At 35.8% G+C, this 27,403-nt stretch overlaps 1 protein-coding gene and 1 long non-coding RNA gene across 3 annotated transcripts; one reads left to right on the forward strand and one right to left on the reverse strand.

Annotated features, from left to right (window-relative positions):
- Positions 1-308: 308 nt before the first annotated feature.
- LOC116515082 lies at positions 309-8,939 on the forward strand. 2 transcript variants are annotated; one of them, XR_004256189.1, is made up of 4 exons: positions 309-397; positions 3,009-3,200; positions 4,743-4,813; positions 7,662-8,939. It is a non-coding gene; the product is annotated as an uncharacterized LOC116515082 (long non-coding RNA). The 2 variants fall into 2 exon arrangements; XR_004256188.1 differs by lacking the exon at positions 7,662-8,939 and having other exon boundaries at positions 4,743-5,751.
- EIF2S3 (eukaryotic translation initiation factor 2 subunit gamma) lies at positions 4,164-25,584 on the reverse strand. Its single transcript, XM_032226980.1, has 12 exons — positions 25,481-25,584; positions 21,473-21,536; positions 18,418-18,545; positions 18,184-18,305; positions 16,298-16,392; positions 15,214-15,372; positions 10,991-11,125; positions 9,785-9,879; positions 7,127-7,271; positions 6,118-6,287; positions 5,828-6,000; positions 4,164-4,626 (listed from the first exon to the last, which is right to left on the reverse strand). Exons 1-12 carry the CDS (start codon positions 25,547-25,549, stop codon positions 4,563-4,565), a joined length of 1,419 nt encoding a protein of 472 aa, XP_032082871.1. The 5' UTR covers positions 25,550-25,584; the 3' UTR covers positions 4,164-4,562.
- Between the last annotated feature and the right edge of the window lie 1,819 nt (positions 25,585-27,403).

Raw genomic sequence — 27,403 nt, forward strand, 5'->3', positions numbered from 1 at the left:
GAAATGCGGAAGGAGTTCCCGGCTCCGCTGCTGCTTGAGCCGCCTGCTCTTCGGCCCCGGGCCAGGCCAGACCGGGCGCGCGACCGAGAAGGAACCGGGACGGGCCGAGTGGATGAAGTAGAAGGGCGGTGGGTCCCCGCCAACCCCTTCCGCTGCAGCTGCCGCTTCTGCCGCCGTCTCCGTTCCAACTCGGCCGTAAAATTCCGCTCCGGGCTCAGACTTGCTCAACTCGGCGCCGGGGAATGAGGAGTTGTTTAGGCCTGGAAAATCCCCAACATTTTGGGGTGGCTTCTCCACAGGCATTGCCCTGGGCACCCCCGCCTCCCAAATCGTAATACATCCCCCTCGCTTGCCGAAAATAAATTTATCCACAGCCTTTTGGAAAATGAAATAAGAGGTACCTTATTACGGCATTTTTAATGAAAGTATTGTCCCGCTATCTCTTCCCTTCGCCTCCCCTTCTTCATTTGACGAAGAACATATATTTTTCTTACATAGGAAGGCAGGAGAATGAAAGTACAGTGCTTTAAGACCGGTTCATATATATTAATCGTTTTGGTGAATGCAGTTATCTACCATGTTTTTTGTTTCTGGTTTTATAGGGAGTCAGGGGTACTTTGTTGTACAGCTACTTTTCCACATCAGAATGAGCAACGTTAGTTATCAAATACAAAATTTGCGATTATTAGACTTTGGGTGCCAGTGTCTTTTGTTGTGAAATGAATGTTTCAAAATAATTACTCTCGTTTCAGAGTTGCAAACTTAAATTTACTGCATACTTCGTTGTAACAATCTATATTTTGTTAATGACACAATTATAAAACCTTATGTAACTACCTTACATAGGTAGTTTTTACAGGTTGTTTTCAGATATCAAAATCAAATTGTGGATACTTGATATGAGTATGGATCAAATTAAGGCTCATTTCCTTTGGGGCCCTAAGGTGCAAATCACATATGCATTGCATCTCATTTTATTCTTTGTTAAAAATGTGCCTTAACAGCAGAACACAATTTTGTGTCTTTGCTTTGTGTTAGATGCTATTTTTTATATTTTCTATTAAGCTTACATAGCATTTTTAAAGTTAAAAAAGTAAATTTCAAGTTGCTAAATTCTCAGGTATGGTATACTCAAACTAGCTGGAGAATTCTGAGAACTGAAATCCATCCTCTGGAAGGGGGATGACAAGGTTAGAGAAGACCTCTCTTGTTATTTTATTTTCTGTGTATCTTCAATTATTAGCAATAAAATACATTGCCATGTTTAGTAAATTGTTGTGTATCTTGTTTCCCTAATATTATTTTAATTGCATGGTTTATTGTTTTAATAACATTTGGTTTAATAAAACGTATGATATTTAGGGGGGGACAACATTAAAAGTTGAAGTAGTGAGGAGCAACTATCTATCCTCATAAAGAACATTTTATACACCATAGTTTATGGAATTCTGTGTCACATGATGTAATGTTGAGAATTTAGTTTAGAATTAAAAATAGGGTTAAACATGTAGGAAGATAAAGACTGCTATGGTTCTTTATCAAAGTGTCTGCATGAAATCCTTTCAAGAAACATCTAATTGGTTATTTTGCAAACAAAATTCTGACTTAGAGGGATCTTTTGGTCTGATCAGCCAATCTTTTCTTTGTAACCAAATAAAACATATAGTATGTTAATTGAATAAATTGGCTGGTTTGCACAATTTTTATGATACACCAATCAAACGTACAAAAATATAAAAATTTATAAAAGGATCAACACAATCACAAAAATGAAGCATAGAGGTAAAGAAAATAAGAGGTAAAAAGGGCTTGGAAATTACATTATGAGCAGTATAGATTTCATCCTACATTGTGCCATTCTTAGCCAATTTTCATGCCTGAAAAGTCCGCAATTCTTGTATTTAATCTATGAAGAACAGCAGACATATTAACAGTCCTGTTGATATTGGTTCAAATTCAACTGTAACAGGACAATACCACTGTATCAGCAAATGTTAAACTCTGAAGTATATATTCAAATGCAAGGTGATTATAATTCTTACTGATACAATAAATAGGCAGTTTTGTACATCCTGGTTTATTTGAATAAAACTTAATTTGTTGTATTAAGATGAACATAACACCTGATTTTTACTTAGTGTTATATGTAAACCAAGCCTTTTTTGTTATCCATTTTCTTCTTTTATTAACCAACAAAAACAATAGTCAACCTCTGTTTTTTGGCATAGTCTCCAAGCCTGGAAAAATAATTTGTTTCTGGAAAATCAATATATTTTGGTTTTAGAATTTTATGATAGAATGATTAATACAATATTTAAGACAATATAAATTTTCAAGGGATCTCTAGAAACTATGCAACAGGAGGACCAATCCTAGGTTGAGGCTATGTTTTTGTCCCCCAGAAATTTTGTTTTCATGGCAGAAATTCCTTGGAGTCCTATACTGATTCCAGTAAAATGCATGCTAGCTGTGTTTCATAGTTAAATAGATTCACCTGAAAACATTAAGTATTTTCTTAGACCAAAACCTTAAAGGAGACAAGATAAACTTTATCAGAACAGAATTTGACATTTCAAACTATAGGAGAAAATCCAATATATGCAAATTTCAAGGATAGAAAATAGTTAACATTAAACTATTTTTAAACCATCCATATGAACACTTGCAGAGTATAGCGCTCTATTATTCATAAAAAAAATAAAAATGAAAGAAAACAATTCCATATTCTGCTTGAAAAAGTTTTAATATTAAATCAAATGTATTTCATATTGCCCTTCAGGGGCCATTACTCAAGAACTTCACATAAAGCTTACTAATAATGGAATTAGGTTCAGAGCAAATGAGTAATTTTATGCTCAAATAATCTTGCAACTAAAAGGAAAACTACTGGACAATTTTGGGTCCACTTGAAAAGTTCCACTATCTATATTGAAGTCAAAGGTAGCTTGGAAGTGCAGTTTAATGCAAAAATTATTTAACCACAATAGCATAATATATTTCATTTCTAGATCACAATTCATCTGAAATGAAATAAAAACCACTCTACATCCTCCCTTATCAGATTACCTGAAAAGGACTATAATTGCCATGGAGGTCATGAATTCACAAGTTTCATCAGACTTTCTTCCCAGGATATTTTGGGAGTTCCAGTCCCAATCCTGAGATGACAATCAAGAGCTTGTAGAGTCACTGCCATGCAGGTAAGTAATTAGTATTCCAGCAGTAACACCAGTTTAACAGCCCAATTGGGAAAACTCCCAAATGGTTACTTCTAGATCAGTGCTTACAGCCACTGCTTTTTCTTAGTCAAACTGGCATGGCTGATACAGGACTAAAAACCACTGTATGCAAATTACTGACAAGGTTATATTCCCACTGTTGTCCAACCTGCTCTCAATAATGCAAGTTAGATTAGTGTGCTTATTAATTCCATATCAAAGATGGATATGTGAGAATTTGCAGAGGAATACATGCTGAAATAGGCAGATGTGATATTAAATATCATAGGACTACAAAAGGCAATAAAACAGTTAAGAAAAACAAGATTTTCTATCTGCTGCAAGAATATGGTTGCCTGACAAGTAACAATCAAGAATAGCTCTTTAAATTATGGCAAGTGACATTGAAAAGTGGAAAAGCTTAAAGTTACCTTGGTAGGATCAATTGCAATCATCAAAATTAATGTATTACCCCAGCTAAACTATTTCAAATAAGTATTCATGTTCTATTAGCAATCCCACAGGATACTGATAGCTAAATGTCATGAATGACTGATACAGTATTACATCATAATTACATTAAACCAGATCTACTGCATCAATCATTTCACTTCTCAACTTACAATTCAGTTATACGGCATTTCTATACAATAATTTTAGCCTTTTCCAAATAATTAAAATAGACAATAATTAACTTCCCTTTTTGGATACTGTCCATTGTGGTTGCAAATATTTTATTTTGGCTGCGTACTTGGAATTATATGCATACTTGGCTGCGTACTCAAGAATTCTCTTGAGGGGTTTAGTTTTTTAAAAAAATGTTTACTGACAGATAAATAGGATCAGTGGTTTGGGACCATCTAGCTATAAATATACAAGCATTCAATAATATGTAGAATCATATTTGCTGCAAGGTCAAAGTATGGTATACAATAAGAAAGAAAATTCATCTTCCAAGAAAAGTTTATTTAAATTTGTTTCATTGACAAACATTTCAGTTTTTTGTTACTCAATTGCCTGTAAGAGTTAAATGAAAAAATAAGTAATTTTCAAAATTCCAAATCAGATTATGCGCTCTTGAGTTACATTGTTTAAAATCAAATAGTCAGCCCCACACAGTCTCTAAAAAACTGACATAAACACAAAACAAATTTAGTTTTTGTGAAATACTGGAGAATTAGATCCATCTTTGCTAATTTGTTTAATTTATTGCAGATACTGTCAAGAGATTTGATTTTCAATACAATGTGGACATCTGTGCAACAGCTTCCTCACTAAAAATGCATTCCAACTGTATGGAAACACACATCATTTTTTACAAATTGAAGAATTGGCCTTTTGCTTTCAATCATCATCCACAGTAGGCTTGATTGTCACTCCTCTTCTAATTTGCCCCCATCCAATTAAACTGGAAAACAAGAAAAGCAGATTAACTTCAAAACTTCAAAAAATTAGAATAAAAGACCATCTAAATACAAGATATAAGATAACTATGCAAACATTCATAATCATTTCCCATTCCAGATAATTCATGAATCACTTTGGAATACTGGGATTGGCCCTTATCAGAAAAAAAAACCACCACTTGTATCCAGGTAAGTTCTCTCATGAGAGTTAGAATGGCTAGCCACGCAGTAGTAAGTGAAACATGTGAATGACCATGCTTGAGTTATGTAAGTTCTGATGTAGTTAAGCAAATCACGTGACTGTGAGTTGCAATTATTGTCACCTTTCCCATTGACTTCATATCAAAAGCCAGCCAGGAAGGTCACAAATTGTGATTATGTGACTGGGACACTGAGGTGATAAAAAATAGATGCTGCTTACAAAATGCCTGAATTATGATCACATAATCTTGGAATTCTGCATCCATCATAAGTTTGAGGACCAACTATAAACTTACTTTTTCAATGCCATTATGATTTTGAGCAGTTGCTAAGTAGTCTTCAATCAAAGACTACTTGTGTTCCATTTATTTAGCATCTTTGACATTTTATATTTGATAAGAAACATCAAGACAAGCAACAACAGTCCTTAGAATAGAGTTGTGTGATATTTTAATAACTGAAATTATTACTATAATAATAAGTTCAATATTTTATTGAACTTAGAATTTTACCATTATAAATAGAAATTGCAATCTCTAAATAGTAGCTCTTATGTTGTTAAAATGTTACATCTGTGCATAAGAAGAGACATCAGGGAACAGAGTTTTGCAAAAAATACAAAAGGAATCTGAAAAATTTATGAAGGAATTTATTTTATTAACTATTATTAAATTTGCCACCCATCTAGTGGTTTGAGGCAACTCTCGACAAATACTTTCAACATCTGTAGAATGGCAGGATGCAAGTATAAATGGAAACTATTAGGTAGACTAGAAAGGAATATCTATTTACCAGTATGGAAAAACAATGTTTAGTGTGTTTTGGAACATTATGTCAGGTCCAACAAGTTATTAATTAGCATTAAGTATCATGGATTACACCCAGTAGAATAGATACTAACTTTTTATTATCTGCTTTTACTGCTAGAGTCATCCAAAAATTTGTGTTTAGCTTAAAATGTATTTATAGTGATACATTATGTTTCATTTCAAATCAACTTACCGCCAATGTTTTTCAACTCTTCGACTAAGGGCAATTTTTTCTCCTACTTCAGTGCATACAGGATTAGTTAGCACTATTTTGCCCAGATCAGCTTTCACTGCACTGACCCGTCCTCCAGTTGAAAGAGATCCTATGTTTACCATTAGTACTTCATTTTTAGATAATTTTTGCACCTACAAGTAGTAAAAAAATTTAAAGACATGTGCAATTTGTACCATTTTAAATTTGCAAGCATCCCTTTTAAAATACAGAAATTTACAGAATGTCCAGATTTACCAGAAATAACTAACCTTGGCAGCTTTCTTGTCCCCTTCAGTACGGACACCGAGTAATCGCCTCAACAAGAAGTAGGAAATTTCAAGTTCTGTGAATATTTCAGGTAGTGCTTCAACTGCACCTAAAACTTGCCCTACCATTCGATCAGCTCGGCACAAAGTTGGGTCAATCTTGGTACCAACACCTAATAACAAAATATTTTTATTTTTAAAAAGCAATAAGCTTTCAATTGTTAAGTTACTTTTAAATCACCAGACACTATCCAGTGCTTTAGAGTAATATTTATTTAAATTGATCAGTTGGGCCATTGCAATGGATTCTTTTCTTTTTCTTGGATCTTGTAAGAATAATTTAATAATTCTAATGAATTTGCCAAAAATAGAGTTTGCTGCTTAGGCCACATATATGCTTTACTGTTGCAAAGTTTCTTTTATCAGTCTTTTATAATTTTATTTGTAATACTACCTAAATATGTATTTGTAATACTACCTAAATAAATGAATATTATAACATTTGTTGAATTCCAGATGATTTGGAAGACACTAACTTGTTCAAAACACATTCTCAGAGGAAACAGCGATAGCTAGTAAAGATACAGCTCACAATAAAAATGCATCACTACCAGGAATATAGACTCCTAAACCATAGCAAAACAAACCGGAGTGTTGTAAGAGTTATAGTTTCCTTTCCCCTTCATCCAAGAGCCATTACAGAATGGTGAATGAGCTAAAATTTAAAAACCCTTATGTTTTCCTCTATTGTTGATAGATCTTCATTCTATCACCATGTGTTGTGCTATAAATGAAACTTATTAAATGAAACTGAAAAGTATTCAATTTTAGCTTGTTAATATGTATATAATGCACATATAATACTATAACTACCACTTTAAACATGGTTTTAGAAAATATAGAAACATAGCTGTTGCAAAGAAAGTCTCTGAAACTATATATTCATAGCCAAAGTCTTATCTATCTTGGTATCTTCCATGTTCTCTTAAACATAAATGTAAAACAGACATACCAATAAGGCCTCCTGGTGCAGCATATTGCAAATCATTATGTTCTGCAAACAGAGATACAATTTTGGAGAAAATAGGCTTGCACATAAGTTTTCCTTCACTATCCTTTGAGACAATGCCAGGTCTCACCTCTAGTTCCTGGCCAACCTAATAATAAAAGATATAAGAAAGGAAGATTATTACATATCAATCTTTATATAGTGCATTGGTAATGGATTTTATAGCCAATTCTCTCTGTCAGTTCACTATAGCCATTGTTTGCACACGCTTATGTAGAACACTGGTTTTCTCTATAATGTGTCCAGATACACTAATGGTTATTTTCAGAAGCAGTGGGAGTGCTTGTTTTTCCCCAATCATCATTTTATATGATAAGCATCACAGAAATTAAGCATCTTAAGAAATTAAGGAGATACCATAAATAATGGAGAGTATGGCATGGAGATCATTGCTCCAAACACCAAGCATTCCAGAGATCACAACAAACATCTTGAAACAATGTCATTGATTCCATTCTTGGGCTATTTCCATTCTCAGATTCACAAGAGAGGACTAATGATGAGCAACCAGCAGCAAAGCAAAGTCAGAAATGCTAGCTGATGATAAGCAGACTGTCATGTTCCGTGTATCCAGCACCAAGAAACCTCACGCAACAGTTTTTGTTTGAAGTGTTTTATCCTGGAAAGCTTGGAAACCGGGCACTGAGTGACATACAAAGTCAGCATTACCCACGGCATTTCCGCCACATCTTAACATCCCCATGCCCGTGCCTACCCCACACCCTTGGCTTCTGGACACTGCTAACAGCCTGGAATCTTTGGCCATGTCTAGACCAACACTCAGTTGCTGGCCTGCTCTCCATGCTGCAGCTGGTTGGCGCTTTGCTTCCCAGTTGATCCATTTGCTGTAAACCTCCCAGCTGATCAGCACAGCCACTCCATTTTCAGCCTCCCAGCTGATCAGCACAGCCACTCCATTTGCCAGCTGATCAGTGCAGCTCCCAGTCATGCCCCTGCATCCTCCTCTCTCTGAATGGCAACTGTGAGACGGCTCGCCAGAGGCTTGCTGTTTCGGGGGGTGACACAGACAGCTCCAGCACCACCAAATGGACTTCCATTTGAATTAGCCAAAAGAGGTAAGGCAAAACAACACAGAAGTCACAGATGCCTTAGCTTTCTGAAAATGAGGATGTGGAATTACCACTTCCTCCCAACACAACAGTTTGGTGGTCTGCAAAGAGTGTAGAACAGGCAATAGAGCTCTCTATTAACAACTGCCTGTTAAATCCCATTCCTTGTAGCTTGACTTGCAAAACTTTACAACCCTGATTTTGAGCCTGGAAATGCCAACCACAAGCTTCGATCCTTGGACTTCGCTTCACTACTTTCTTGTATGCTGCTTTGATACGGAAACTTCTAAGCCAAACTTGTTGAACTTGAGGGGGACAGGAGTGGGAATTTGTCTCTATACTGCAAGTGCCTTTGTTTGCAATCCTCATTTAGTAAAGAGAACAAAATTATATATGTGTGCAGACATGCGTGTGCACACACACACGGCCTGGGACAGGACAGGAGAGTTACTGTCAAAAACATCAATTTATACTATTATTATATCTAAACTTATGGACTTTGATTCATCCAACAGGATTTAGTTTTAATCTCATAGCCTTCATTTTCACCAAACAAGTTCTGGAGAATCCCTCAACTCCCACATACTGTGTTTCCCCCAAAATGTGACATGTTATGATACTAAGCCCATTCAGGCTTTTCAGGGCATTGGCTAAAATATTCTCCCCCCAAATACCCCCCCCCCAAACTACTAAAACACATGCACAGCCAGTCCCCACCATTTCCTCTAGTTGCTTTCGGAGGGAGGGAAGGGGGGGGACATGCCCCATACACCCCACATACCATTACCGTACCTAACAGTAACGGTGATGTTTGTGCAAAAAGAGCGCCTGCCACAAAAAGAGCATCCGCTGTGCCTTGCGCCCCACCTGCCACACCCCAAATTGCACCCCAGCGCAAGACACGCATCTTACAGGACACTGTCTCTTGGCAAGTTTGTGCAGGGAAACACCTTGCACAGTAAGGAAAAAACTTCTTGTGAGTGCAAACAATTAAGAACTTCTTGAACTCGTGAGAAGTTTTTTCTTTACTGTGCAAGGTGTTTCCCTGCAGACTGGTCGAGAGACATGACAGAGCTGCCAGTGTCCAATAAGACGTGCATCTTGCGGCCCGCCGCATCCCAACTGCCACCCCCCAAATCGCACCCTAGCACGAGACCCGCATCTTACTGGACACTGACAGCTCCATTGCGTCTCTCGGCCAGTCTGCAGGCAAACACATTGTAAAAAACCTCACGAGTTTGAGAAGTTTGGACTCACAAGAAGGGTTTTTTTTACAACATATTTCCCAGGAACCAATGGAAAAGAATGCGACAGAGCTGGAAAGGTAAGACGCATGCCTGGCTTCTCACCCGCCCCACCTGCCACCTGCCAGAAAACAATAAGCCCCCCATTGATGATAAGGCTAAGCCCTTATTATGGGGGTCAAAAGGAAACATGGTATGTAGAAGGAATAGGAGGAAGAATACATACAATTCTATCATTAACATAAAATGATAACAGTCTGTTAATCAGCATTGGAAAGAAATATTACCTTCAACACACCTTTGAGAATGCTACCACCAGCTACACCTCCCTTCAAGTCATCAACTTCACATCCAGGCTTATTAACATCAAAAGATCTAATAACTGAAAAGAATATTCCATTAAGTTCAACTTGCAAAAAACTTTAAACATTTTAATACCATAATATATTTATCTATTAGTTACACTCTGGATCTAATACTTTATTAAGCCACTGATTTGTTGTATATTGTTGTATATTGTTGGTTCCTTATTTCTTTTTGGAAGATCGTATTAGCAATAGCACTTAGACATATACCGCTTCATAGTGCTTTACAGCCTTCTTTAGCAGTTTACAGCCCTCTCTAAGCAGTTTACAGAGTCAACATATTGCCCCCAATAATCTGGGTCCCCATGGTAAAGTAAGATGGTAAGATAATTTAATTAAATGTGACTGCTTACTCAAATCAGTTTCTTGATTGACCTTCATGTGGTAGATATGACATTATCAGAAACCCTTGAAACAAACATATCTAGAAATAAATTTCTTCTAGACATTTTACCTATTTATGAAAATATCTGACTGTTCAATTCAAAAAGCTACTAATTCTAGGAGCACAAAACAATGTCTAATTTATTTATTTTGAACAGAAACGTTCAAGACATCATAATTTACAAAGTGAAATTTCAAAATCAGTTTATGGAAGCCATCTATTCAGTTTTCTTGAATAAGAACCTCAAGAATATGACAAATTGTTATTGATTTGACAAAAAAGGTTTATTAGCCATACAAAATAATGAGTTCCACTTATAATCTGTTAAAGGTTGCAGTCCACAAATCAATAAATATTGGCCCTATGAAATCAATGTTTTAATTTCTTATGACTATGCTTACCATCAATCCATTAAGAGGGCACAGAAAGTTACATCATTATGAAGTTATAAAATGTTACATAAATGCACACTATTTTAACGTGTTCCAATTCATCTAAATATGTGTCCTGCTAGATTCTAATCACACAACATATCACGTTCACTTAGAATTAATTATATATAGTACTGTTGAATTTAAGCTAAATTTGTCATATCAAAATATTTCCTATAATTTCTATGTAGCAAAGATGCTATGTTAATAATAGTACCAATGACTATAGTAAATATTTATCACATTATTAACCAAATACCATTATTAACCAGTGTATTTTCTAGGTAGAATCAGTGACTCAAATAGACATACCAATAAGCCTTGGTTCTGATGTGAAGTCCCTTAAAGGCACTGGAATTTTCTTTACAATGTATTCACAAACAACTTCAATGTTGTATTTTAGCTGTGCTGAGATTGGAATAATTGGAGCTCCTTCTGCAACTGTACCTATTTCAATAAACAGTCACGTATTATAATACTTGTAATGCTCTATTATGATCAACATATTGGAAACTCCAGCACAAATACACTTTTTGCTTTATAATATAAAATGTCAAATTCAAGGCTCGCGGGATGCTTAGATCCGGCCCATGGGGCCAGTCTAGAAATAGCAAAGGACCAGTTCATGGTGTGTCTGCTAGTGAAAATGGGTCATGTGCGGCCCCTCCGTGGCCCATTTTTGGCCTAAATCAACTCCTGCAAAATCCTGCAGCAAACACAATTCCCTCACTAACCTGTTTTCCAGCTTTGTTCTCCGGCACACAGGGCAACAAAAGACCATGTGACTACCAGTAAAGAAAAAGTTCAGTCAGACCTTCTAATTTGGTGAGATCTCTCCCCACGCCCCCAGGAGTTGGAAGGTCTGAATGCATTTTTTTCCTAAACTGGTTAAAACAGGTTAGTGTGGAATTCTGGTTATTCTGGAATGCGGTGGAAGTGAGGATTTTGCATTATGATTGCTCATAAGTATCATATTTTTCAGAGTATGAGATGCACTTTAATTACTGATTACTACGAAAAACTATACAATCAAGAGACAATTTCAAAAGAAAAAATAAAACAATATTTAGAAAAAGTAGAGTTACCCACAGTACCAGAAACAGTTAAAATAGCACTAGATGAAAGAATAACAATGATGGAATTAACAGAAGCAATTAAAAGTCAAAAGAATGACAAAACACTAAGTCTGGATGGAATACCAGCAGAACTATACAAAACACCACTAGATACTATAAGTAATTTAACGTTGGAAGTATTCAATGAACTACTATCAGAGGCAAACGCATATATTATTCTCATACCGAAAGAAGATGCAGACCTTCAATGGATAAAAAACTATAGGCCGGTATCGTTATTGAATGTAGACTATAAGATTTTTGCTTCAATAGCAGAAATACTAAAGAGATTTTAAAGCCAATTTATACATACAGATCAGAATGGCTTTTTACCAAAGAGACAAATAAAAGACAATATGAGGATAATGCTAAATACGCTGGAATAATATAAAGCACACTAAATGGCCTTGATCTTTCTTGATGCACAGAAGGCATTTGACAATGTGAGCTGGCAGTTTATGTCGACACAATTTAAATTATGGGTTTTGGGGAGGCATGGAAATAAAAGAAGAAGAATATAAATTGCAGGCATTTGCAGATGATCTGGTTTTTATCTTAGAAGATCCACAAGAAACAGGGCCTAAACTGCTAAAAAGAATAGAAGTGTATGGTGAAGTGACAGGTCTGAAAATAAACAAAGAAAAAACTAAGATTTTAGGGAAGAATATTACAGAAAAACAAAAAAGAGAGCTAATGAACAGATTAGATATCCAGATCACAATAAAAGTAAAATATTTAGGGATACAATTAAGAGCAAGATGTGTAATAATTAAGGAAGATAATTATTATAAGATGATACAACAAATTAAGACAGACCTGGAAAAATTGAAAAGCTTGCAATTATCGTTAATAGGAAGAATAGCTACAATTAAGTTGAATGTATTACCAAGGTTACTATATTTATTTCAAACAACTCCAATAAGACTGGAGAAAAAAATACTTTGAAGATCTTAATAAATCAATAATAAAATAATAAAATATATCTGGCAGAGGAAAAGCAAAAATTAATTTAAAATGTTACTGGATGCAAGAGTTAGAGGAGGTTTTGGAAAATGTTTCACAAAAAGCAGGGTGTGCCGAGGGTTTGGGAGGCCTGCAGAGTGCGCCAGGGAGGGCAAAAACTTTTTAAAAAAATTTAGCTCTTCAAAATCTTGGTGCGTATTATACTCCAAAAAATACGGTAATCATAATTTCAATAAATCAATTCTATTCCTCACAAATTAATGTTTGAGGATGAATAGCAAAAATGCGGGGTCCAAAGGGTTTGATTTTTATGCTTCAAAGAGTTTTTATGCCAAAATTAAGGATAGGAAATAATTTGTAGTGAAAAAATGCTTCCTTCAGTTGAAACATCAATTTATTTTCAGTTCATCTACTGGTCTTTAATTTGAAGTAGTAGTTACAATTAGCCATCACTCTCCAAATTCCTCCTCTGAGTAATCAGCAAGAATATTTTCTAATCATAAAAATGACTTTTCTGGCTTCTTCTTGACTAAAAGTAACTGAGCATTTTCAGGATTATTTTCTGCTAGGAAATATTTGTTTATTCCTCTACTTCCCAAATTAAATTATAGAGTTTTATATAAGAAACAAACAAATAAACAAAAGCTGGCCTAACAAGGATTAAAAGGATAAAAATTCATCCTTATTTTTTTTAACCAATGTTTGATAATCTCTTACAAAAAAAAAATCTAAGAAAAGACTAAGAAGCAAATAGAATGTCGGATAAATTAATTGTCTTTACTCTTTTCTGTTGTTATTAGAATGCAAGAGTATTTAGTGTAAAATCTGAATCTCTAATTTTGCTTGAGAACAGATAAGCAAAAGATAGCAACAATATACACTGCTTTCTTTGAGATAAGCACTCTACAGTGACTTGAAATCAACTGGATAAATATTGTACTTTTAACAGATATAGGGTATTACAAATAGAAAATCTTAAAATTTTAGACAAGACTATAATTGTAATATGCACCAACACCAGTTACAAATTCTACACAGACAGTACTGTTGCTATCAAATTGAATTGTATGTTTCTATTCTTCATGTATTAGTTGGCTCAATGTTTAAAATGTTCTACTGCAAATGAAATGTCTGGATTACATAGAATTGATGCTAAACCAAACCACCAAAAATACTACAGACTGTTTTTATGACAACGTTCCCAGGTAAACCAGACCTGATGCACAACAAAATAAGCAATTCTACTTTAGTGTAAGATAACTTTAACAGAATTTTGAATGACTGAAGGTACAAACTTCATCTTGTCTGTTTTAAACATCTGATCAATTAGGACTAATCCTAAATTTCTCTCTCCAGTCACTGGAGACTTCTCCATCTCTTGTCTGATTGTCTATGGAGATTCTCAATCATACAGATAATGGTTGTCCCAAAAATGTGTTTTTTCCAAAAGGCAACTGGATTTCCTTGTTCTTTTTCCTTTGAAAACATTTTGTTTCTCATTGAAGAAGCTTCTTTAGTTCTAATTTCTTCATTTAAAACTGAAGCTTCTGAAGCTAAAACTTCTTGGATGAAAAGTGAAATGTTTTCAAAGAAAAAACTAAGTAACTCCAGTTTCTTAATACAGATTTGATTATTTCCTAAGCAGGATCGAGGGGCAGATTTCCTGCCTCTCAATCCCCAAGATTATCCACACATTCTATTACATCATTTTACAAACTGCAGTCACCGATGTGTAAGTTGGGTGGCTATATACATTTATTTAAAAAATAAAATATATAACTGTGAAAAAGAACCTCTTGCTGAACCCATTACGTATTCTTCTTGACAAGGGGTGTCAAACACAGGGCCTGTGAATGGCATCCGGCCTGCAGGGCTGTCCTGGAAAACCTAAGGGGTCGGCCGGTGTCACTTTGGCCCGGTCTACCCAATGCGAAGAGGAAACATGTCAGCAGTTTGGGGAGTGGTGTCAAGCTGGCCATGTCCACCCAGTTGCCCACACCCACCCAGTCGGTCACACATGATCGCTCCGAGGTCAATCACAGCACTGATATGGCCCTCAATGAAATTGAGTTTGACACCCCTGTTCTAGACTAAGATCTTTTAAGGAACACTTTTGGCAAGTCTAAATTATTACTGCAATCTTGATTTATGAGGGTCTTGTTTGACTCTCACTTTGTCAAGATCCTTGCTATTATGAATTTCTTGAGAGTTTGACTTGGTTTCTTTACTGGGCTTAATGGGGTTTCTTTATCCCATTTATCCTTTAGTCACTTTTTATTTGCTTGCTTTGGAGCTCTGATCGTGGATAAATTTACTAAAATTAACTAATAAATTTGCAAAATTAGTTTGACAAATTTGATATGGCAATAACTGTGAAAATGAGCTGTTCGTGAGTCAAGACAAAAGTTGGCTTATAGTAAAAAAGAGAGACTTCTTGATTTTGACCTGGAAACTCACCTTGCACAAATGCTAGAATTTGTTCATACTGTTCTTTGGCTTGGCTCTCTTTGACCAAATCTATTTTATTCTGTAGAATTAGAATGTGTTTCAGTTTCATAATTTCAATAGCAGCTAAGTGTTCTGAGGTCTGCGGCTGAGGACATGATTCATTGCCAGCTGGAATAACAGAAAAACAATGTTTACAACAGAGTATAGAACACTGATAGACTTCTTAATAAATGGTTAAAGTACAGGATACTAATCCTCCTGTAAATTATAATTAAGAATAATTAGAACACCTGAGAGTGAAACTGTACATGTGAATTTCATGTAATGAGTATAGTTTGTGTTGCAATAAGGATTATAATTAATGAAACCTTTGTAAACCTTGTTTACAAAGATGTGAAGTTTGTGTCTCTAATTGATTATATAATCCAATAAATGTATCCTTATAGCAATATGAACATTAGCACAACTTTAATTCTGTAAACTCCTATGTTTCAATGGTAACATACCTGTGTGCATATGTGACAAAAAGAGAGAAAATGTATTGGATGTGAGGTTGACTGAACACATTCACTATAAAGTAGTCGGTGCAGTATCTAGAAAGAAATCTGGCAAAATATTTCTATCTATCTCACACTGCTGTGAATTTCACTTTCTTTCTTTCTGAAGCAGAGCTAGCAGGAAGCCTACTTTAGTATCTGCTAATGTCAGCCACTAATGTTATGTCTATTTTCCAGCAGAGAAAGTAGCACATAATAAACTTGCTTCAAAACCTTATTAAATTCAATCAGGCAATACATTTGATGATTACACAGCAGTCAGTGCTTGAATCTTCTTAGTCATTGCTAAGAAAAATAATGAGGATGAAATGAAAATTATTTGCCTTTCTCTACTAGTGGCCACTCATTTCCCTGCCTTCTTTGTCCCAATAGCTACTTTCCACTACATTTTTAGGAATGCATCCCTCCAGAGTGTTGCCTTCTCCAGCATAACATGACATAATGTAACTTGCAAGCATAATATTAACATTACAATTCCTTAGCCACAATAATGTCATGGATCTATTGCAATATCAAACTCCTACAGTAATAATTACCTATTAACAGTAAAGCTGCATCCATGACAGCTGCTCCATTCAACATAGTAGCCATCAAAATGTCATGGCCAGGACAATCCACAAAAGAGACATGTCTATAATATAAGGAAAGGAGAAAAAAGAATAACCATAAATAATATTTCCTAACAAAAGAATTATATTAGTTATTAGGTGTAAAAATGTAAAAAAACCATGAATTTTGACATGTTATAGTAAACTAGTTTAGGAAATACTGATGCTCTGATGGTCATTTCAAAAAATCCTTTCTTAGTGAGCACCTAGAAGCCAAGAGGAACATATGTGGCAAAACTGAAGTTTGTAGGCTTTACGCTTCTGGAGATTTCATGATGCATGAGTGGTATTTTACTTTTGTATATATAGATGTGAAAAAAGATGTATCTTTCTTGAGAGACTACAAGATTCTAATAGAAAACAGCTTTCTCACAGATTAATTTTTTCTTAAAATTTTAATTAACTTGTTTTTAAATAACATATTGCATTATAAGTATGTTTTGTGTGTATGTGCATGTGTGTGTGATGTACACGCACCCTTTCCCCCCCTGTGCCATGTATTAACGTATTTTCTGAGTTTAAATAAAACAGATTTGTATTCTGCCTAGGGAATGAAAATATATATATATATATATATATATATATATATATACTTAAAGTCACAACCCCTGGTATGCCCAAGTGTGGGAGGAAGGTCACACTTCCACTCTCTGTCATTAGGCTCGTCACAAGAGTCCATCCAGACAGAAACCCAATATTTTTACTGTTGCCTTTGTTATATTTGTGTTTTTATTTGTGCTGATAAATAAATAAAGGAAGACTAGTCTTCCTTTATTTATTTATCAGCACAAATAAAAACACAAATATAACAAAGGCAACAGTAAAAATATTGGGTTTCTGTCTGGATGGACTCTTGTGACGAGCCTAATGACAGAGAGTGGAAGTGTGACCTTCCTCCCACACTTGGGCATACCAGGGGTTGTGACTTTAAGTATATACCTCCCACCCTGGCTGGCTGATAAAAGGAGTCGTTCTCTGTAGCTCAAATGGTTAACTCCCTGCCTGGGAGGCAATAGAGCACAGGTTCGAATCCCAGTAAGGATATGGCTAGCTGATGAGAGCTAAATAGCTTGAAATAGATCTTTACTAGTCTTCCTTTATTTATTTATCAGCACAAATAAAAACACACACATATATATATATATATATATATATATATATATATATATATATATATATATATATATATATACACACACACACACACACACACACATATATATATACACATATACACATATATACATACATACATACATACATACACACACATACATACACACACATATATATATATATTTCTAATATATGTTTTGTTTGAAATATAAACTATTAATGACTTGAGATATATAACATAATTACAAATAAACAAAGAAAGCACAACAGAATTTATGGAAATGTTCAGTTAAGATTATCAACACACTGATTTGATGTCTAATCAGTAAAAACAACTAATAACAGACTGAAATTCAAAAAGGCTATATTGGACACGGAGTACAAATAAAAATCAGCAGCAAAACATTTTTAGTCCTATTGAACTCATGCAGTGTGTTGGAATATTATATGATTAAATACATTATAGTCATTAAATGTTAATTTTATACTTCTCATGATTCCTATATGATAAAATCATTCTGAAGTTATATTTGTGTTCAGTTTGAAGAGGTCTATCATAATTAGCAAACGTTTTTGAAAAGTTTTTGGAAAAAAAGTTTTCTAGTGACATCAAAGTTTAACTATTCCTACTTACTTACATATAATTTCACACAAAATGTATATATAAAAAACAAATCATGTTGAACTAGACTTGTCACCTGACTAATTTAAAATTGCCTTTGGTCCCAGGGATATCTGTAGGGAATTCATCAGGTGTACTGCTTCCACAGGATCGGTAACATTCTGGCCTGGAACAATTTGGATCATCAAGCTTGTAAATCTGCAGAGGAAAGACAGCAAGTCTTCACTAGCGATCAGTTGAGTTTAAATAAAACAAGATGATGGTTCAAATAAAAACTTATAATTTGATTAGATGTACAGTAGTGACAAACCTTAGCATTGGCATAGCCAAGCTTGATAGTGATATTTCTTTCCAGTTCATTCTTGAATCTGACTGTGTGAACTCCAGAAATTGCTTTTACTACTGTTGATTTTCCATGAGCTACATGGCCAATTGTACCTAGATTTTAAAAGCAAAAATTGTTATTAATTTCATAAAAATTCTCCAAGAAGTGAATGAATTTTATAATCCCCAACATTTATTTAAATATTGAATATATTAATATTATATTAATGTTACCCCCAAGTATTTATGAAAAACTCAACTCATTTTTCTTGTATTGTAATGGACAACAGAACTAGAATGATATAAAACATTGGCTTTCCATAGCAACTGAGACATTAGCCAAATTAAATGATTTAACAACAACAAACATTGTAGAACTTCATTGTACTTCAAGTCTAGCTGTAGCAATGTTAACATAAAATATTTTGCAGAGCAAAAATTAGCCTCCTTTTAATGTTGAGGCAACATCAGTTCTGTAATAAGATGATCTTTTGAATCCTAACCTTCCTTCCAATACAGACTATGCTACATACAATTGATTTTTAGTGTAGCATGATTAACTAGAGCAGAGTATGGAATGATATGAATTCACTCTTCTCTTCCTCTCCCTGATACACACACACAAACTTCTTAGAAGTTTAAAGAAAGGACCAGAAAGGTATAGAAAAGAAATCAAATGAATGGTTCCTACTGAAAATACAATACAATTCAGGAATCAAATGATAACCCTTTTGGGTGGGGATGATGATGGAAACTATTTAAAGACTTACAAATTAAAATGAATTCAGACTATTTAGGTGGTGAATTAAAGAAACTGAACAAAGTCAAGCCATAAAGCATTATATATCATCCTAGAACAGGAGTCCGCAAACTACAGCCTGCGGGCCAGATACAGGCTGTCGATGCCATTAATCCAGCCCACGCAGGATCATGAGGCTGCCCCGCCCACCTGCTAGCCCCCACCCTTCGGACGGACTTAACTTTGCGAGCTCTGTGGGATGGAACTGGAAGGTACGGCCAACATTTTTGGCCTGCAGAGTGCTATTGAAGGTGGATGAGCAGAGTGCTTATGGAAGCAAAAAATTGGACACGGATGCCCCAGGAGGCTTCCGCACCCCCCATTTCTGGCCTGCCGAATGCTACTGGAATGCTGATGGAGGCAGGTCCTGTTTTTGGCCTCCCTGGCTTCTAGTAGCACTCTGCAGGCCAAAAATGGGGTGCATGGAGGCCTTCCAAGGCCTCTGCATGCCTTGTTTTTTTCCTTCTCCCACCTCCAGTCACACTCTGCCGCCCAAAAACAAGCATTTTCCCCCGCCTCACAAGCACTCTGTCAGCCCAAAAATGGGCCCATTTTTGATCTCTCCACCTCCAGTAGCCAAAAAGAGAGAGCGAGACAAAGAGAGATAGAGATGGAGAGAGACAAAAGACACAGAGAAACAGAAAGAGAGACTTGTTGATTGCAAGCTCCTTGGGGCTGAGAAGAATTGCTGCAAAACTGAGTTTCCTGAAGTGGACCCTAGATTGTTTAATCAACTTAAAAAATGATCTAGTAAAAAGAAAAGTCAACCAAAAGAACATGCAAACAAAAGCAAATAAAACACCCCAGGAGCAAAACAAATTAAAGTTTAATTTGTGTGTATTGTTTAATGGACTGCTAAATTGACCATGCCCACCCAGTCACATGACCACGGCCACCCAGCCGCTCCAGCCAACAGTCTGAGGGACCATGAATTGGCCCCGTTTAAAAAGTTTGAGGACCCCAACAGCAGAATTATGATTGAGGTGGTGCAGTGGTTAGAGTGCAGTACTGCAGGCCACTTCAGCTGACTACTATCTGCAGTTCGGTGGTTCAAATCTCACCGGCTCAAGGTTGACTCAGCCTTCCATCCTTCCGAGGTGGGTGAAATGAGGACCCAGACTGTGGGGGCAATATGCTGACTCTGTAAACCGCTTAGAGAGGGCTGAAAGCCCTATGAAGCGGTATATAAGTCTAACTACTATTGCTATTGCTATTGTGATCCAACTAAACCAGGGTGTCAAACTCACAGCCCATGAGTCAGATACATTACTCACTGGCCACACCCATTCCCGTTTTAGTGAAGGTGAAAAAGTTGCGATATGTCACATGACGTGAAAATGCGAGTTTGACACCGCTGTACTAAACAATACAGAGGGTTCCTACAGAGCTACAGTACATGCACTTACCGTATATACTCGAGTATAGGCCGACCCGAATATAAGCCGAGGCACCTAATTTTACCACAAAAAACTGGAAAAGTTATTGACTCGAGTATAAGCCTAGGGTGGGAAATGCAGCAGCTACCGGTAAATTTCAAAAGTAAAAATAGATACCAATAATGTTTTTGAATATTTATTTCAAAGAAAAACAGTAAACTAGCGGTGTATTCAATGAAATACTTCACTCACCTCATGATGCTGATGTCCCGCTGTGATGATGATGTCCCGTGCAGCCGCGGGAGCGATGTCCCGCCTCCTATGACACACAGCACAGTGATTCCTATCATTGGATCACTGTACCAGAGGAGGTGGGACATCGCTATGTGGCTGCTTGCCATAACAAGGAGGAGGTGGGACATCGTTGCAGAGCGGCAGGAGGGGGAGGAAGGGGAATCGTAAGACAGCCCTGCATTACATTAGAACGTGAGGAGGGGGGATGGTGCGGTGCGCGCTGCGCGGCAAACTGACACAGAGGGAGGGGAAACTCACAGGGGCACTGGGCCATTCACGAGCGTCACCCAGCGGCATGGCCCCGCCCTTTTCTCCTCCATTTCGGGCAAATTTTTCACTGACTCGAGTATAAGCCGAGGCGGCTTTTTTCAGCCCAAAAAGTGGGCTGAAAAACTAGGCTTATACTCGAGTATATACAGTATGTCTTATATGCTCACATTTTAGGTTAAACTTTAAATAAACAAATAAATGATATAGTATTTTCTAACAGCTCCTATTGAAGCACTGCACAGTGAATACTACACAATTAATACCAGACAGCAACTTCTAGCTATAATTTGTTATATTCTTACCTATATTAATTGTAGCTTGTCTACTGATGACTTCTGGTGACAGAGGGGTTAATTTTGTAACATCCTGCAAAGAACAGATTATTAGTGAATTCCAGAGCATTAAAGATTCCAAAATACATAAAGGATTTTTTGTTGTTTCCATAATGTAAAAAAGCAGAACTCTCAAGTCCAGGCTTTACTATTCAACTAAAATTGTACTTTTAGATACCTGCTCTCCTAAGAATTCTACACATAGTTTAAGATTATTTTGTAACTAAATAAAACTGAATTCTAATACATCACTTTTCCCTTCACTGTTTTGAGAGTGATGAGATTTTTTATAATGTGGTTTGAAATAGTTTAAAAAGTAGTTATATGAATTATGCTGTTCACATCATAAAACTTTTTATCTTATCTTATAATTATCCTATAAACATGATTAGCTATAAAGCTTGCACGCAAGAAGTACTCAAATTGATGTCCTGTGATTTAAAATTGAATTTATCAAAATATTGTTTTTCATATGTACTATAATCTTTCATTAAGAAAGGATCTTTTGCATTGGCATTGTAAAAAATTTATACATTGACAGAAATATTGAGAAAATTGTTTTTTAAAAATAACGTGTATACTGAATACATGTCAACTTTTTTGGGATTTAATATGTTCAGAACAAAGATGGATTTTGTGCTCTAATAATAACAAAAGAAATATTCTTAGGAGATGGGAAAATACTATAATTCAAGACATAAAGAATGGAATTTCAGAGTTGTTAGCAACTTTTGAGAAAATTGTAGGTGGTTAATCCGAAAAATGTCCTATCTCTCCCTTTGGAAACTCTTTTAAACTGGCTTGGTCAACATTAAAAGCTCTTAATGTTAAGTTTTTATTTTTGTAGGAAGTTAACACCCCCCCCCCCGAAAAATGAAATATCCTGGGAAATATTGAAAAGGCAGAATATTATATTTCTCTGGATCAGAAATGGAGAAACATGTTTTTAGGCAGGAAACAGACACACTCTTTAGCCCCCACCTTTGTCAATGAGCTATTAAAATGCCTGAACCAGTCTGTTCTACATAACAAAGATCTCCCCCTTCAGCTCCAGGTTGATGGGATTAAGGCATTATAGTATTAGCCCTTTACTCATCTCACCACAGGGCACCTGGGAAGAAGCAATGCTCAACCAAACTTGGACTCAAAAAACACAGCCTAGAGAATTGCCGCTGCATGGCCCCATGGGAGTCTGAGAACCAATCAGAATACAAGCTCAGGTTCAAAGGCCAGAGAGGCCATAAAAACATCTCAGCATCTCACGCTCTTTTCTTCTTCATCCAACATCTGGAAGCATGTGATACACTTTTCTGTTCAGGAGCTCAAGCCATATGATCCTGTCCACCATTAAACCATCTTTCCAAGCAGCCATGTTTCCAGTGTCTTTTCCCCAGTTGGAACTAAACCCAGGAGGACATTTCTTCCAACACTTCCAAGATTTTAAAGATTTACAAAAATAGTTGGGATATAATTTTAATGAGAGTTTGTGTCTTCTCCGTATTATTTTTTTGTGTAAAGTTTTTCTTTGCTTTTGTTTTTTTATAGTCAATTGTTTTTATTTTACACTATTTTATGTATGTTTAAAATGAATCAATTAAAGTACATAGTTTTTGGAAAAAAACAAAGAGACAGTGTGTTTCTTTATATTTATCCTAAGAAGTTCCTTATGTAAAATTAGTATAGTCCTATTTTTCAAGAAGGAAAAGAGAATGAAAAAAGACTTTTTTATTATAAGATCACAACCACAGTTGCAAACAACAAATACATCACACTGTGAAACATGCAATGTTAACTGGTAGCATATTCTCTCCATGTAAGGGTTTATATGCCACAAATATCTTTTTAAAATATCAAAATCACACTATGCAATGAAAGCAACAGCTTGTTTTACTTTTCCAACAAGACCAATGCCAATTTGCTTCTCTTTTTTATTAATTTTTTATTTTTATTTTAAAACAAACACAACATCCTTCTTTACATGTTGTAGAAAGTGAATCAGTTGGTTACAAAAAGACTTTCGTGCATCTCTTCCACAGTCAACAAACATAATTCATATTAACTCAAGCATTTTCACTTAAATATTTATACATGTCACCATCATCATATCTCCATTTTCATTTGACTATAATTGTTTAAGCGTCCTTCATCATAAAATATACCAAAATTTAATACATAACCACATACTGGCCTTTCAATTACTATTTCTAAAATCTTCCACTAACACTAAATCCTTATGTCCTATTCTAGCTAAACATCCATAATATTTAATAACAAAATTTTCTAATCCTCCTTTTCTAATCATTGTTTAAAATTTACATCCAATTTCCTTATGTTATACCCATATCTATATATACATTGTTATTCTTATCCTTCCTTTATTTGACTATATCTTGTATCATAACATTTTCCCCCTAATAATCTAAACTTTAACTGTATCTAACTTAATTCTTTTTTTAATTAACCTTTATATATAATCCAAAGGGATTTCTAATCTTCCTTACATGGGTACCATTCAATATCCATATCCAATTATACTCATCATAACACTACACATTCTATACATTAGTAACATTATCAATTATTTATTTAAACTATATCTATTGTCAATAAATTTCACTAAGTTTAACTAGTTTTAAATTATACTTGCTCTTGCAAGTAATTAAGAGGCAATTCCTTGCACCATGCTTTATTATTTCATAGATGAAGAGACATTCCTTATACCATGCTTTATGATAATTGTTTCATTTAGCATATAAGCCTAACTGTTTGTAGCTTATAATATCTGGTTCAAGATTCAATTTATGTAAAACCAACCAACATGTTCAATGATCTACAAATAAAATGTAACTAGTTACAGTGAGAAACTCTATCGCAATGAAGCTGGTTTGGTTTTAACAATGCTTTCCAAAGCTATTTTTTCATTACCCCAGACTTATCAGAAAGTATTATCAGACTTCGACAACTGGTCATAGATCCCTTCTTTCTGCATCACTGTAACTTCAAAAGTGAATAAATGGTCTTAACTTGAGGGCTATCCATATTATAAAAATACTAATTTATTAAGTTTATAGGCGTTGCTTATAGGCGTATAGGAGTTGCTAACAATGAGATGGGCAGCCTATAAATTTAATAAATCAAAATAAAATATCACTGAATGAATTTTATATCATTTCAACAAATTATCATTGTAAATTGTATTCAATTTCATCAAATAGGAATATTATAAATTTTTGAATATATTTTAGTACCCGACAATTTAAATGTGCTTGTTGCAATGGATAGAGTTAATGCATCGTTACTCAAAGAAACACTTTTATCCAATTTATTGTAAAATGCTAAGTAAACATGTATTTCCAAAATAAAATGAAAACTATGCTGACAATTTTCCATAATTATCATTAGTAGCACCGAAGATCCCAGCTACTACCAGTATACTTAAGGCCAGGTGTGGGTTGGGAATGTACTACCATTCTAACTTTATAGTATTGTGTGACTTTTTATGCAAATCTGACCGAACATAACTAAAGCATAGCCTACTACTGTACAAGTATGCAATGGGAACACAGCTTCTCTGTTCTACCCTGTATTGATTGCGCTACAGAATGAAGCAGAAAGGGAGGAAAATATTCTCTCTGAACACAACCATTTTTTCGCTGGAACTAGCTTGTAAGGGTAGGACGACACTCTGCCTGGAATTATGGCTTTGTACTTTCGTACTAAATGAAGTAACATTATTGTATGTAGAGAAAAAGAAGCGTAAGAACATTCGGGAGATTTCTTTCCCACCGTCATAAAGCCTTTCCTTCCCATTCTAACTACCCTTTGGTAGGAACAAAAAGGCAGAAGACAAGCAAGGCGAGGCAGATTTTCTGAACTCCGACCACCACCCAGTACCGGGCAAAAAATAGCGTAGGGCAACCGTTGGAATACTGCACCCCTCAGGTAACGCGCCCTCCCCACTCCGAATTCCCTTCTTACCAAAGTAGTCAGGTCTTGCCGCGAAAGATGCGGCTGCCCCAGTGTCACACCCGCTTCGATTCCCGCCATCTTGCCTGAAAAGAAGTTAGAAGTCCGCCGCGTCTGCCTGACCTTTTCCTACAGAACCCAGTAATTTATGGGGCACGCGGCTTACTCCCAGACGATGCTGCAAAATAACTAGGAACAGAGCTAAATCTTGCCGCTTTACTTTGTCTGGGGGCCAGTTTAGAAAAAAATCGCGGTTGGGTCAGGCAATATGGTAGGCTGCTCAAGAAGGCCCCCGGGCCTGGCTGATGCAACCGGCGTGTAAGGAAACAGCGGCAGAGCGCGTTTTTTTTCGGCCGGCTGCGGAATGGGCGGTGCTGACGACCAAACCGGAAGTATCGTTGCATAAGGATGTCTCCTTGTAGCTCAACTGTAATTTTTCCTAATACCGTTCTACCTCAGTAGTGCTAAATGTATATGTAAAGAGACTCTGTAACTTGCAGAAATCGCACTACCATACCATACCTGTGATAACGATTTTGCTCAGAGTTCATTGGTGTGTGCCTGTTGCTAATTTGGGCCGAGCTTCTAACGGTGTGTGGTCCTAAACCTTAATCATACTTTATAAAACACAATTTGGTTTGTAAACCATGTTAACCTATAAACGTTAGTTTCCCAACCACTAGTTTTATAAAAATATGTATGTGCACATATGCTATCCTCTGACCCTGCTCCTATGCACTTCTTCACACAAACTAGAAATAAAATTAATTGCTAATATTCCCAAGCCATATTTTTGCTATATGTTTATTCGTTAGATTTCTGTTTGAAAAAATAATAACCAACTATGAACTTGTAATAAAATGAAGCTCTTATTTTAAAAGTATATTTTCCGATATTAAAAATCCCTTTATCAACCATTTCACAAACATACACTTCCATAAAGCTTCAATAGTTATAGGGGCAACAGCAAGTAAAGGGCATGGGAACATGAGGCGACACAGTAGTTTCTTAAAAAAAAATTTCAGAATAAGGCTGCAATAAAAATCCTCGTTATTCTCCTCTATATCAAAGCCTGAAAAAATGACTTGATCGGTTTAAGGCAGGGGTCACTAACCTTTCAGACCTCAGGGACCACTAAATTCATAATTTTAAATCCCACGTATACCACTAATATGATTTTTTTAAAAGATACATAAAATTTAGTATCTAGTGCAATATTAAAAATGCAAATAATTTTTCTGCAGACCACCAAAATTTTCTCACGGATCACCAGTTGGTGACCACTGGTTTAAGGGGTGATGTACTGGGCTCCAGCATTTTTCAAAAGTTCCAAATCCTTTTGCACATATATAGCTCTATTAGAGGTTTGGTGCTACTTTCAAGTAGGAGAGTCCTTTGGTAAAACTACCCAATTCAAAGTGTTAGACAGTAGAGAGTTCATCTGAAAATTTCTGAGGATCTCAGAATAACTATTATTTTTGGCCCGGTATGAAGCAAATTGTTAAGCTCTGTAGGAAGTTACTCACCCCTCTCCTAGAAAAATGAAATATCCTGGGAAACATTGAAAAGGCAGAATATTATATTTCCCTGGATCAGAAATGGAGAAACATGTTTTTAGACAGGAAACAGACTCACTCTTAATAGACCCCATTTTTGTCAATGGGCCATTAAAGGCCTTGGCCAGTCTATTCTACATAGCAAAGGTAGGATTAGCCTTCTACCCATCTCACCACATAGCATTTGGGAGGATTGCATCAGCCAGCAGGACATACATCACAGCCTACAGAGTTGCCCCTGCACTGCTCCCTGGGAGTCTCACCACCACTCAGAATGCATTTCTTACACAGGAAGTTTTGGGGTAGGGCCCAACAGAGGGCGTAAAACCAAGGCATTCTCAGTATCTTGGCCCTTCTTCTTCTTCACCCAACATCTTGA

Source organism: Thamnophis elegans, chromosome 11 (genome assembly GCF_009769535.1).
Source record: "Thamnophis elegans isolate rThaEle1 chromosome 11, rThaEle1.pri, whole genome shotgun sequence".
Classification (NCBI taxonomy): Eukaryota; Metazoa; Chordata; class Lepidosauria; order Squamata; family Colubridae; genus Thamnophis; species Thamnophis elegans.

Excerpts from the sequence above, each read along its gene's own strand:
- EIF2S3 (XM_032226980.1), bottom strand. The coding sequence starts at position 25,549 with ATGGCGGGAATCGAAGCGGGTGTGACACTGGGGCAGCCGCATCTTTCG. Across the intron at positions 18,306-18,417 it reads TTGGCTATGCCAATGCTAAG|ATTTACAAGCTTGATGATCC; the intron begins GTTTGTCACTAC and ends TTTCCTCTGCAG. Across the intron at positions 7,272-9,784 it reads TTCTCAAAGGTGTGTTGAAG|GTTGGCCAGGAACTAGAGGT; the intron begins GTAATATTTCTT and ends TTTTATTATTAG.